Genomic DNA, 13,783 nt, shown 5'->3' on the forward strand with positions numbered 1-13,783 from the left:
TATGGCTTATTTGAATATATATATATATATATTATATATATATATATATATATATATATATATATATATATATGTATATATATATATATATATATATATATATATATATATATATATATTATTGTCATTACTTGCTAAGCTACAACCCTAGTTGGAAAAGCAGGATGTTATAAGCCCATGGGCTCAACAGGGAAAATAGCCCAGTGAGGAAAGGAAAAAAGGGAAAATAAAATATTTTAACCCTTTTACCCCAATGGACGCACTGGTACATTTCACAAAACTCATCCCTTTACCCCCATGGATGTACCGGTACGTCCTTGCAAAAAATTGTTTTTTACATTTTTTTTTTGCATATTTTTGATAACTTTATGAGAAATTTCAGGCATTTTCCAAAATAATGAGACCAACCTGACCTCTCTATGATGAAAATTAAGGCTGTTAGCGCAATTTGAAAAAAAATATATTGCAAAATTTGATTTAAATAAAAAACGGCTGGGGGTTGAGGGTTGGAAAGTTCCAAATAGTATTGGGGGTAAAAGGGTTAAGAAGAGTAACATCATCAAAATAAATATCGCCTTTATAAACTTTATAAACTTGAGCAAAACAAAAGGAAGAGAAATAAAATAGAATAGTGTGCCTGAGTGTACCCTCAAGCAAGAGAACTCTAACCCAGGACAGTGGAAGACCATGGTACAGAGGCTATGACACTACCCAAGACTAGAGAACAATGGTTTGATTTTGGAGTGTCCTTCTCTGAGAAGAGTTGCCTACTATAGCTAAAGAGTATCTTCTACCCTTAGCAAAGGGAAAGTGGCCACTGAGCAATTACAGTGCGGTAACCCCTTGGGTGAAGAAGTATTGTTTGGTAATCTCAGTGTTGTCAGGTGTATGAGGACAGAGGAGAGTATGCAAAGAATAGGCCAGACTATTTGGTGTATGGTTAGGCAAAGGGAAAATGAACCATAACCAGAGAGAAGGATCCAATATAGTACTATCTGGCCAGTTAAAAGATGCCATAATATATATATATATATATATATATATATATATATATATATATATATATATATATATATATATATATATATATATATATATATATATATATACAAATATATATATATATATATATATATATATATATATATATATATATATATATACACAAATATATATATATATATATATATATATATATATATATATCAATACATTAATACAGTGATATAAAATATATGCACATAATACATATATAGGAAGGAATAAATAGAATAGGGAGTGAAAATAAGTATATGTATGTAACATTTGCCAAAAAAATGTAAAAGCCTATTGAGGATGAGAAGAGTTAAAAATTTATCCATTAATACATAGAATGTTATAAAATTTATGTAAATAATACTTACTTAGGAAGGAATAAATAGAATAGGGAATGAAAATGAAGTAAACCGTTGAAGGTGACTTACAAGAACCCAGCCTTTAACCGCAACCCCAAGGTCTTAAAAGCAAAACTAATCCATCCCATTTTTAATCCAGCTTAAGTTCAGGTATGCTTCTTTTAAGAGTTGTAAAGGAAAGTGATCGAAAAAAGACAAATTCTCCACTTAAGTATTCTGATAAATATCCTGGTCCAATGGCCAAATATCTTTTGCACGATTATAGTAGTAGAAATACTTTAAAGTTACTTACTTTACTTTACTTTGATGGCTGCTTTTCCGGTCCCATACAGCAGGGGAACCCCACGCTCTACATGACCTCCGCTGTCATTTTACCTTGTTCGTTCAGAGTATTTAACGTTTCATATCGCGTATTGTTCATTTACTGTTAAATCATCACTATCAAAGGACTCAGGAAATAAGAAAGTCTTCAGTTTCCTCTTGAAAGCCTTAATGTCTTCAATCATTCAAATTTTTTGTGGGAGCTTATTTATAGTCTTGGGGCCACATATTTAAAGGCTCTGGAGCCTATAGTAGAAATAAATCTAGGTTCCAACAGTTTAAAGCCATCTGTAACTATTCTTGTGTCAACACGAATTGTTGGCTGCGCAATATGTAGCAGTTCTCTCAAGTATTTTGGATGCCCGGTTCTGATAACTTGGTAGGTTATTGTACATATTTTAAATTCAATTCTCGCTTTAATCGGCAGCCAGTTTAAATCGATTAGTATAGGGGTGATCCTTTCTCTAGGTGGGACACCTTTTATCATTCTTGCTCCTCTGTTTATTATGTTTTGTAATTTCTTAAGTTGCTCTTTTGGTAAATTGTAATAGATAGAGTTGCAGTAGTCAATCCTGGCAATAACACAGTTTATCACAAGTTTCTTTACAGAGTTTTCGTCCAGGTACTTTTTCATAAACGCAATATTTCGTAGATGAACTTTACTAGATATCGGCACCGAGTCATTATTTATGTTCATTTGAATATCACCTAAGTTTCTCACGCTTTTTTCTTGCCCACCACCATGAATTCAGTTTTGTTAAGCTAAAAGAAATAAAGAATAGAATGTAGTTTTTGAGTCTTATCTACCTAATTCCTTATGCATTAGACATTGGTTCATAAACAATACCCATGGATTAAAGGATGGCCAACTGTACAGTAAGATCCCATTAAGGTGGACTTTATTTATCTGGATATGCTCTAAAGCTGAATTGAATCTGACCAGTAAAAAATGTTTTATTGCAATCATTGTATTTTTAAATTTTATTAGTTGTTTTCCATATATTAACTTTTTTTTATATAGCAGAAGGATGAGGATGATCATGATATCCCCATTGAAATTTATAATTATTCTATACAGTACAAGTAAAACTCACTGTCTCATCTAGATATTTTACATAATAACCATGTTGCCACACATTGTCACTATTTTTATGTGCTTATAGCATTGGTAGGATATTTGTGCTAATGGTTTAAATTCATATTTGACAATAATGGAACTAAATCTTTAATTGTATTGATCCCCATAATGTGGATACTTACTGTTGTTCATGTTGTAATGCTTAATCTTTCAGAATATGTGGTTCACTCCAGTTAGAGAACGACCTCAAGTTGATGAAGAAGCACTTCTTCGTAAAGTCAACAATATAACAGAGGTTGTTGTGGCCTGCCGAGACACTGGCCTGGATTGGTTTGAACAGCTATTGCACAGTGTATGTTTGAATTTAGTTGTTTGCATGACCTTTGAAAAAATATACAGTATTATGAAATTTTAGTCATCTGATGTCTTCATTAGCTTTAAATAATATTAATCCCTATTAATTTTGAATATTTATTTACATTGTCATTTCACTGTTTGGCTGATATGCATGTAATTTCTCATATTTGACATTGTTCATAAACTTGCAGATGTTTAGACCAAAAGAGGATAAGGATGATGTGACAAAAATCAATACTGAACCTCCAAAGTCCCTTGTAACTGCTTGTAAACAAATTGTGGATTGCCTTGTAAGGCATATTTTAGTGTTGGAAGAAGGTGGTGCTGAAAATCAATCATCAGAACAACCAAGAACAACATCTCAGAGGTTACTTGCATGTCTCAAGACCCTATATCTATTTGCCAAAATCCGTCCGCATCTTTTAATTGAACATGCTATTACTCTACAGCCATATTTAGCATGGAAATGTCGGGTAAGAGGTTTTTCCTTTTTCTCTCATATATAATTTGAGGGATTATTTTTCATTGCTATATTATCAGCATGCATTACTTAAATTATAGCACATGTGATATTATTTAAAAGCCTATGATGATATGGATTTGTCCAGATAGATGCTCGGCCTCAATGTCATAATACATTTTTTTTAAATGGTATTAATCTCTCAGAAAAATAACATTTTGTCATCTTACATTGCATTATTACTTTTGAATATAATGGAGTTTTCCTTTTCTATTTTTATGTAAAGTTAGTCGTTAACTTACAAACTTAATAGGTTCCATGAAGCTGTTTGTAAGTTGAATTTTGTTAAATTTTGCCATTGAGTAGGCTTCACCTAACTTGCATGCCTACAATTTTCATCTGCAAAGATTAAAGTAGTTCTGTTTCACATTGCAAATGTCATTTTTCTTATTGCATTATTATTATTATTATTATTACTTACTAAGCTACAACCCTAGTTGGAAAAGCAGTATGCTATAAGCCCAGGGGCTCCAACAGGGAAAATAGCTCAGTGCAGAAAGGAAAAAAGGAAAATAAAATATTCTAAGAAGAGTAACAACAATAAATATCTCCTATATAAACTATAAAAACTTTAACAAAACAAGAGGAAGAGAAATAAGATAGGAGAGTGTGCTCGAGTGCACCCTCAAGCAAGAGAACTCTAACCCAAGACAGTGAAAGGCCATGGTACAGAGGCTATGGCACTACCCAAGACTAGAGAACAGTGGTTTGATTTTGGAGTGTCCTTCTCCTAGAAGAGCTGCTTACCATAGCTAAAGAGTCTCTTCTACCCTTACCAAGAGGAAAGTGGCACTGAACAATTACAGTGCAGTAACCCCTTGGGTGATGAAGAATTGTTTGGTAATCTGTGTTGTCAGGTGTATGAGGATAGAGGAGAATATGTAAAGAATATGCCAGACTATTCAGTGTGTATGTAGGCAAAGGGAAAATGAACCGTAACCAGAGAGGAGGATCCAATGTAGTACTGTCTGGCCAGTCAAAAGACCCCATAACTCTCTAGCGGTAGTATCTCAACGGGTGGCTGGTGCCCTGGCCAACCTACTACCTATAAAATGATATAAAACTTTTATTACAGTATTTCACGAAATTTTTTATACAATACCTGAGATATATGATTTCAGTTGGATTTCTATTTGTATCCCAGAACAATTGTCATCTTTTTAACTAGTACATTTATATAGTCCTAAAAATATTAGATTTGTTTCATTACATTTCTGCTAAAAACTTGGAAAGAAATATTTTTTATTAGAATAAGTATTGATTTGGTTCATGAGTGTACTCTAATAGTGCTCAGGGTTTAGTCCTTGGCGGTAGTTATGTTAATTTCATTGGTCCTTTTTATTTTTTTAAGAAGTCATTTTAACCCATAAATAAATATTGAAATCACTCTTCTAGCTACCCTGCAGGTCATATTTATTCTAATTTTCAGCAAATTTATGCTACTTGACCTTGAAAAGTTTATATTTTTAGTTAAATTCAACCTTTACAGTCATTGTTGGTGAAGCCATTGACCCTATAACCATAAATAGACACCAAAATCACTCTTTAACCCATGTTGATCTCTAGACACCAAAATCACTCTTTAACCCACATTGATCTCATTGTAAGCTATTTTCAGCCAAATTATCCATTGACTTTCAAAATGACTTTCTTGTACGTTTTATGTTAACAAAATTGAATCCACCGTCCTCAAAAACCCGTATTGACACAAGGATCAGTTTTCTAGGTTATCAAGGAATAATTTTAGTAATGCACCCAAGTTAAATTTCAGAACCAACTTTCAAACCCATAGTGGTGCAGTGAGCAGTCCCTCCTTTAAGAGGTCGATGCTGATAACTTTCATTTATTTAAGTATCGTTTTTTGTGGAAATATATAAGCACACATGATATGCTATGAATTAGATCAAGGTTTTTTTTTTTCAGACCTAGCGACTAGGAAATTTCTTGTTTAAAATGTTGACTAGAGAAACTCACTTAACAACCAGTATGCTTAACAGCAGGGTTTCATTCCCTAACCCTGTCGTTACTTGGGGACGACCTGTATAATATACTTCAAAAAGATAGAAAACAATCCCTTGCCATTCATAAATTACTGTACCCTAAACATACAAATACTGTACTGTAGTTGTACCCTATACAGTAGTGTACCAACACGAATATGTTAGCGTGGTACTGTTATAAACACACATTAGGTTTCTAGTCAAATGTCTCTTCAATGTGGTGTAATGTTAGACCTGGTAGGTTACTTCTTCTGAATAAGTCTAAGTAAGTTAACTTTAAAACAGTTTATTTCTTTAAAAACAGTTATTAACATCTCCATCACAGGAGTATAGATGGTTTGGTCGGATGACCGTTCCGTATGACATCTTGACCAGAAAGTGACTAAAATATCCATATTGATGTGAAAGTCTAATTAGTTATCTCAGCAGTTAATGATTTATTGTAAACACAACATTAATACCGGAAGGTACTTACATCCGTTCAAGAGACAACTCTTTTTCACGGCTTGGTTGTGTTTACTCTTCATGAAAAATGTTACATTGCATTTGAATAGCAGTGTCTTGAGTTTCGCATCCTGGTTAGGACTGACTATGGCATTTCTCACACTCGCTCCTAACTTTCATATTGACCTCTTAGGTCATGGATTTAAATATGTAATTTTACATACATTACAAATACACTAGTGTACTAATAGACAATTATTACTTACCCACACTCCTGTGGTTGGCCTGCACACTGAAAAGGGTGTTGAAGTTTAGAAGAGTCAGGGGCTTATTGGGAAGAGGAAGGGAAATATGCTGGAGAACTGGAAGAGGAGCTAGAAAGTCAGGATGAGGTGCTGAAAGAGTTGCTGGAAAGTCAGGATGAGGTGTTGGAAGAGGTGCCGGAAAGTCAGGATGAGATGTTGGAAGAGGTGCTGGAAAATCAAGATGAGGTGCTGGAGAGGTGATGGAAAGTCAGGATGAGATGCTGGAAGAGGTGTTAAAGAAACTTGAGGTGGTGTCAAGATGCCAGGAGCTCAGTGACATCATCAATAGCTACCTCAAGATCCAGCTGCTTACTAAGGTCAACAGCCTTCTCGGTGACAACCTCAGCTGTCTTGTCAAAGTCATAGAAATCATTGACAAACTGGGGACAAAACTTCTTACAGACACTTCATGTTGGTTTGCTTTACCTTATCCTAAGCTTCAGCAATGTTCTTGATGGTATCTAGGATGTTATAGAACTTCCAGAACATTATGATGGTCATATTCTTTGCCTTGTCTGTTGCCTCCAGACCCATAGCAATTGTCGTACAGAGGTAGTTGGTCAATAAGGAAGCAATTGCCATTCATAAGCTGTAACAGGGAAATAGTGTTACGTAGCAAGGAAACCACCGTAACATTGGGATGGAAGTTAGCTATGTTGGCAGGGTGACCAGGGTCATCGTTCAGCAATAGCAGCACCTTAAAAGGTAAGCCCTTCCTATCACAATACTGCTCATCCTAAGGCACAAGATGATTGAAAAATCAGTCCACAAATAACAAGAGGGTCACCCATGCCTCCTCCTTAGTCAGATGACGGGTAGTTAACTCGCCCAAGCCCCCTTGAATGGCCTGAGTTTCTCAGCTTGATACACAAGCATAGATTTCAGCTTGCAGTCACCAGAAACTTTCCCCCAAGAAGCAAAGTTAGTCTCTCCTTGCCAACTTTGTGTCCTGGTGCTGTCTTCTCCTCTTTAGCAATTTAAGTCTTGTTTGGCATACACTTCCAAAATAAGCCTGTCTCATTGACATTGAAGACGTGTTCAGCACAAAACACACCTTCCCTAATAATCTCGGCCAATGCATCAGGGAATTTACTTGCTGCTTCATTATCAGCTTTAACTTGCGCCTTAAGGTTAAGCAAATTGGCAAGAGACTTAAATCTCGTAAACCATTTCTTGCTGGCTGCAAACTCCTCACTTTCACTCCCTTCCTCCTTTAGAACTTTTAAGATCTTGAACAAATGCTTAGCTTTCAGAATCATAAGGCTCACTGGGATACGCCGCTGATCTGGTTGTCCAACCAGAGCACTAATAACCTCTCAATCATGAGACCGCTGCATTGTTTTTTAATAAGGGTCAACTTTATAGTGGCAGATTTTTTCACATGCTGAGGGATGCAGTGTTTATTATTGATGATAGTCACAACCATAGAACAATTATGGCCCAACACACGACCAATGTTTGTAGGAGTCTCCTCTTTTTTGTTTCGCTTCCATCCCCACTTAATTTCTATCATAATGGCTCTCCTCTTGAATGGAAGAAGATAGAAAAGAAAAGTCCTGAAAGTAACTAAAGTAATACCCTGGTTTACAAGTAACTTTAAATACAAGCATATAAATTTCAATTGGATATCGAATATTGTATCAGTGTGCAAGCAGAAATTTTTGCACCTTAGTGGCCTTTAGTGGATAAACGCTGATGAGACTATTATACAAAAATCAGTCGCGCTGTGCCAATATGCCACCCACGTAGTATTCAGGCATTTATCTAATTTTGTTTCAGTAGCCTTCTTTCTCCCCAGACTATTCCACTTCTATAGTAACACTCGTAAAAGTATCTCTTGTGCTACCATTTTACTAACTATACTTTATCGGGTTGTGATTGCTATTGTTCATCATAAATACATTTTTTGGTGTGTGGTATGGTTAACAGTACAGTATTGTGAGATTGGTCCTCTAGATGATTAAGAAATAGTCTGCATGAACAAGGTATGCGAGCAGCAGACCTGCCAAAACTGTACAATCATACACCATCTATTGGTACTGTTTAAATTTTGAACAAACAAGAAGTTGTTTTTGAAAGGAGTGCTGACATTGATGAATCAATGGCCATATTTTCGTAAAGTTTGCTTAGAGTTTCTGAATTGATGAGAAGCAGATGATACAATTGCCAAAATTATTTCTGAAAAAGCAATTATATTGGAGCTGTGTTAGGTGCAGCATCAGGAGAATATGGAGATGATTTTATGTGAGGAGTTAGAGGGACAGAATGACAAACTTCTCTCTTCAAGAGAAATTAGTGGAGGTGTTAAGAAAGTTGGAAACCTTGCAAAATTTTATGGAACACATCACACATAAATTATTTACTGACAAAGCTGTCTTAATTTTCATGCAGTTTTATGGGAAAGGAGAAAGAAGTTTTTTACAGATAGGTTCATTGTCAAAAGTGAACTTGAGAGAGTTATTGATAGTGAATGTTTTTCAAGAGAGAACCCTTGATATTTTACTCAGAGTTTTCATAAGGGAGATTTTCCTTCCTAGCAATAACCACCATCCTCCTCCTCTTGTCTTCCCTCACCATAGCCACTACTCTCTTCAAAGGTAAACTTCCAATTAAATTGGCAGTTATTTCTATTTTTTTTATTGTGAATTATTGCTTTTCATTTATGTCTGATATAAGGAGGTATAATTTTTAAAATAATGACCATTACAAAATCTGTAATGATTTTATTTAATTATGTATTTGTGGACATGTGGAATGCATAAAGTGAATTTCCTTTATTTCTTATAGGATAAATTGTTTTGAAGATACAAGTAATTTACCTTGAGAGCTTGCTCCTAGAACAAATTAAACTTGTAACCAAGGTACTACTGTATATGAATAGTGCATGAGAAGTTTTGGCATTAAACTTTTTAATGTAATCAGATGTAGCAAGTGATGTTCCAAGACTCAGGATGTGAAGAAATGGATAAAATACAAGTTTTTATTGCCATACTGTATGAGATTGTGGTGAAAGAGCAGGCTTTAGAAGCAGTAAAACAATATAGCTATCTTGTAGACAAACTATTATTTAACAGATGTTGAAGGGCAAGTAAAAGTAACAGCCTGGATGAAGTTCAAATATCTAGGCTTGTTAAAAGAACGTCCCAATATTATATGAAGGAAAAACTGTCTCTGTAACAGATGGTTGCTGGTAAAGAAATAGTAGGACATTTAAAAAGAATATTTCCAGAATGCAAAACTTCATGGCTGTAGTATGGTGAGATCACATAAGAGATATTTTTTATTTAATGTGTGGTATCTATCCATAGTATAATAGGAAGAAAATTATTTTCATGTGTGATGAGGTAGTGTAAGAAGCTTTACCAGTTTAAGAAGTAGTCATAGAAGGGGTAGAGCTGAAGCCAATACAATTCCTATAGACATGCTTTTTTACTAGATATCTGACATTGATGATATAAAATTGCACTAAAGTATAGTATTGCATTTTATGTTATTTCATCTTTAATATTTAAAAAGACAAAAATTCGTGTTTTATTAAAATTGGTTACTCTTCTCTTTCTTCCATACCAGACCCAAGTGGATTATACAATGATTGGTGTTGTGGCTCGAACTTTAGAGTTGGTAGTACCACTAATGGAACATCCAAGTGAAACATTTCTCTCACAGTTAGAAGAAGATGCTGTAAAACTAATTCTCCAGCATGATCGTACTGTTATCACATCATGCTTAGCCTTATTAGGGTCCATTGTCAACACAGTTACCAAAAATTACAGGCTTATAAAAGACTGCTTTCTCAGGTAAGTTTTACAAGAACTATAACTGAGTAAAATATTATAGTTTATCAAAAATATAATTTATTTATGTTATTGTTTTCTCTTTACAGATATCATAGTTTTATTATTGACTATAAGAAGCTGAACGAAGAGAATCCTCAGAATCCCAAACTAGAGAGTTATAAGCCATTTTTTAGAAGAGCGCTATATACCATAGGCTTGCTTCTAAAACACTTTGACCTTAAAAGTGAAGAAGTGAGATGTGGGTTACCGGTAAGACACCTGTGATTTTAGTGTTAGTATTATAAGTATGTAATCTTACCAGGAAATTGATAATTGGAACCTCTTCTTTGAAAAGTTGAATGCGTGGTTGTTTTACCAGGTCAGATAAGGACTTGCGTGGATATAATATAATATTGCTCTACAAATCACTGGCCATGAGCTCAAAGTCTCAAAGAAGGGGTATGTTCTCATTTTTTTTGTGTTTTTTATTGCAAGCCCGTTAATTCTATATGGTAATTACCTATATGTATATTTTGATCCAACAGGATCAGCAATCTTTTTTTTGTCAGACAAAAAGAAAATGAGGTACACTCCACTAGGCATGCATATTCTGGACCCTCAGAATATGTACCCTATGTTTTTGTTGTCCTGTAATACTCTCAACATCTGCCATTGTTTTTAAGGTGATTTTGATCACTTTTAGCACTTTTTATGTATTTTTTTTATAAGATTTTTTTTATTTATTCCAAATCAGATCATTGTTCTCTAGTCTTTGGTACTGCCATAGCTTCTGTACTATAGTCTTCCATTGTCTTTGGTTAGAGTTTTCTTGCTTGAGGATACACTCTGGTACAATATTCTATCTGTTTCCTTATTTCCTTTTGTCACTGGGCTATTTTCCCTGTTGGAGCCCTTGAGCATATGGCATCCTTATCCAACTATGTGAACTAAGATTTCATTTCTTGCACAGAGAGAGAGAGAGAGAGAGAGAGAGAGAGAGAGAGATTTGAGGTTTTCTGGTATCAAATTTGAGGTTTTCTGGTATCATATTCTCTCTCTCTCTCTCTCTCTCTCTCTCTCTGTGTGTGTGTAAGAAATAAAATCTTAGTTCACATATGGTAACTTGAGTTTAATAATGAAATAACATGACTATTGTTAGTTGTGGTGATCAATTCTTCGCTGCATGTACTACAAGAAACAAAAACACGGCATTCGATTACAACAGCGCTCTCTCTCTCTCTCTCTCTCTCTCTCTCTCTCTCTCTCTCTCTCTCTCTCTTTTATCGAACGTTATAGCGGTAACCTAATTGTTCGATGACTTTAAAAATCGGCCCAATGGAATTATTTCTGTTAGTTGTGTGTTTCGAAATATGCGATTTTCCATTTACACAAGGTCATTGATCGACCAAATTCTCGCATAATTCGGACCTTACTGTATATATATATATGTGGCGTGGTGTGTGTGTGTGTGTGTGTAAGGAAGGCTGATTCAAGAATTGAAGAGACAGTGAAAAATGGAAATGGAGGGTTGTTAAAAGGAGAGGAGGCAAGGAAAAGGTGGCAGAATATTTGAAAGTTTACTGAATGTTGAGGATAATAGGGAGGCAGATATAATTGCTGTTGCAGGTGTTGAGGTGCCGGTGATGGGAGATGAGAATGAGAGAGATTACAAGAGAGGAAGTGAGGAGAGCACTAGATGAAACAAGAGTAGGAAAGCATCTGGTATGGATGGGTGTGAGAGCTGAGATGTTGAAGGAAGGGGTTGAATGGTTGGTGAGATTGTTTAATGTGTGTTTTGTGTTGTCAATGGTACCAGTAGATTGGGTTATGCATGTATTGTACCACTATATAAGGGTAAGGGAGATTGTGCATGAGTGTTATAATTCAAGGGGTATTATTTTTTTGAGTGTGGTGGGAAAAGTGTATGGTAGAGTACTGATTAATAGGATTAAGGATAAAACAGAGAATGCAATCTTAGAAGTAGAGGGTGGTTTTAGAAGAGGTAGGGGTTGTATGAATCCAATTTTTACAGTTAGGCAGATATGCGAGAAATATTTAGCATAAGGTAAGGAGGTGTATGTTGCGTTTATGAATCTGGAGAAAGCGTATGCTAAGAGTTGATAGGGAAGCAATGTGGAATGTGATGAGGTTATATGGAGTAGGTGGAAGGTTGTTGCAAGCAGTGAAAAGTTTCTACAAAGGTAGTAAAGCATGTGTTAGGATAGGAAATGAAGTGAGCGATTGGTTTCCGGTGAGAGTGGGGCTGAGACAAGGATGTGTGACTGTCGGCGTGGTTGTTTAACTTGTATGTTGATGGAGTGGTGAGAGAGGTAAATGTTCGAGTGCTTGGACGAGGATTGAAACTGGTCGACGAGAATGACCATGATTGGGAGGGTAAATCAGTTGTTGTTTGCGGATGATACTGTACTGGTTGAAGACGTGGAAGAGAAGCTTGGCTGATTAGTGACAGAATTTAGAAGGGTGTGTGAAAGAAGGAAGTTGAGAGTTAATATGGGTAAGAGTAAGGTTATGAGATGTACGAGAAGGGTGGTTCGTGCGAGGTTGAATTTCATGTTGAATGGAGAGTTACTTGAGGAGGTGGATCAGTTAAAGTAGTTGGGGTCTGTTGTTGCCCGCAAATGTTGGAGTGGGAAGCAGATATACGTCAGAGATGAATGAAGGATGCAAAGTGTTGGGGGCAGTTAAGGGAGTAGTAAAATATAGAGGGTTGGGCATGAATGTAAAGAGAGTTCTGTATGAGAAAGAGATTGTACCAACTGTGATGTATGGATCGGAGTTGTGGGGAATGAAAGTGACGGAGAGACAGAAATTGAATGTTTGATATGAAATGTCTAAGGAGTTTGGCTGGTGTATCCCGAGTAGATAGGGTTAGGAACAAAGTAGTGAGGGTGAGAACGGGTGTAAGAAATGAGTTAGCAGCTAGAGTGGATATGAATGTGTTGAGGTGGTTTGGCCATGTTGAGAGAATAGAAAATGGCTGTCTGCTAAAGAAGGTGATGAATGCAAGAGTTGATGGGAGAAGTACAAGAGGAAGGCCAAGGTTTGGGAGGATGTATGGAGTGAAGGAAGCTCTGGGTGATAGGAGGATAGATGTGAGAGAGGCAAGAGAGCGTACTGTACTAGAAATAGGAATGAGTGGGGAGCGATTGTGACGCAGTTCCGGTAGGCTCTGCTGCTTCCTCCGGTGCCTTGGAAGACCACGGAGGTAGCAGCAGTAGGGGATTCAGCATTATGAAGTTTCATCTATGGTGGATAATGGGAGAGGGTGGGCTGTGGCACCCCTAGCAGTACCAACCGAACTCGATTGAGTCCCTTGTCAGGGTGGGAGGAACGTAGAGAGGAGAGGTCCCCTTTTCTGTTTCATTTGTTTGATGTCGGCTACCCCCCAAAAACTGGGGAAGTGCCTTGGTTTATGAGAGAGAGAGAGAGAGAGAGAGTGTGTGTGTGTGTGTTTGTTTGTTTGTTTTTTCAATTAGAATTTTAATGATTTATCAATGATAATATATATATATATATATATGTATATATATATATATATATATATATATATATATATATATATATATA

At 35.8% G+C, this 13,783-nt stretch overlaps 1 protein-coding gene across 3 annotated transcripts in view; it reads left to right on the forward strand.

Moving 5' to 3' along the window:
* Positions 1-13,783, forward strand: part of Nipped-B (Nipped-B cohesin loading factor) — a 625,968-nt gene that overhangs the window by 412,496 nt on the left and 199,689 nt on the right. For all 3 annotated transcript variants that reach the window (XM_068373859.1, XM_068373861.1, XM_068373860.1), the window contains exons 20-23: positions 3,008-3,145; positions 3,342-3,623; positions 9,990-10,216; positions 10,303-10,465. In XM_068373859.1, coding sequence (XP_068229960.1) covers positions 3,008-3,145; positions 3,342-3,623; positions 9,990-10,216; positions 10,303-10,465 — 810 coding nt within the window. The remainder of the gene's footprint in view (positions 1-3,007; positions 3,146-3,341; positions 3,624-9,989; positions 10,217-10,302; positions 10,466-13,783) is intronic.

Source organism: Palaemon carinicauda, chromosome 5 (genome assembly GCF_036898095.1).
Source record: "Palaemon carinicauda isolate YSFRI2023 chromosome 5, ASM3689809v2, whole genome shotgun sequence".
Taxonomy (NCBI): domain Eukaryota; kingdom Metazoa; phylum Arthropoda; class Malacostraca; order Decapoda; family Palaemonidae; genus Palaemon; species Palaemon carinicauda.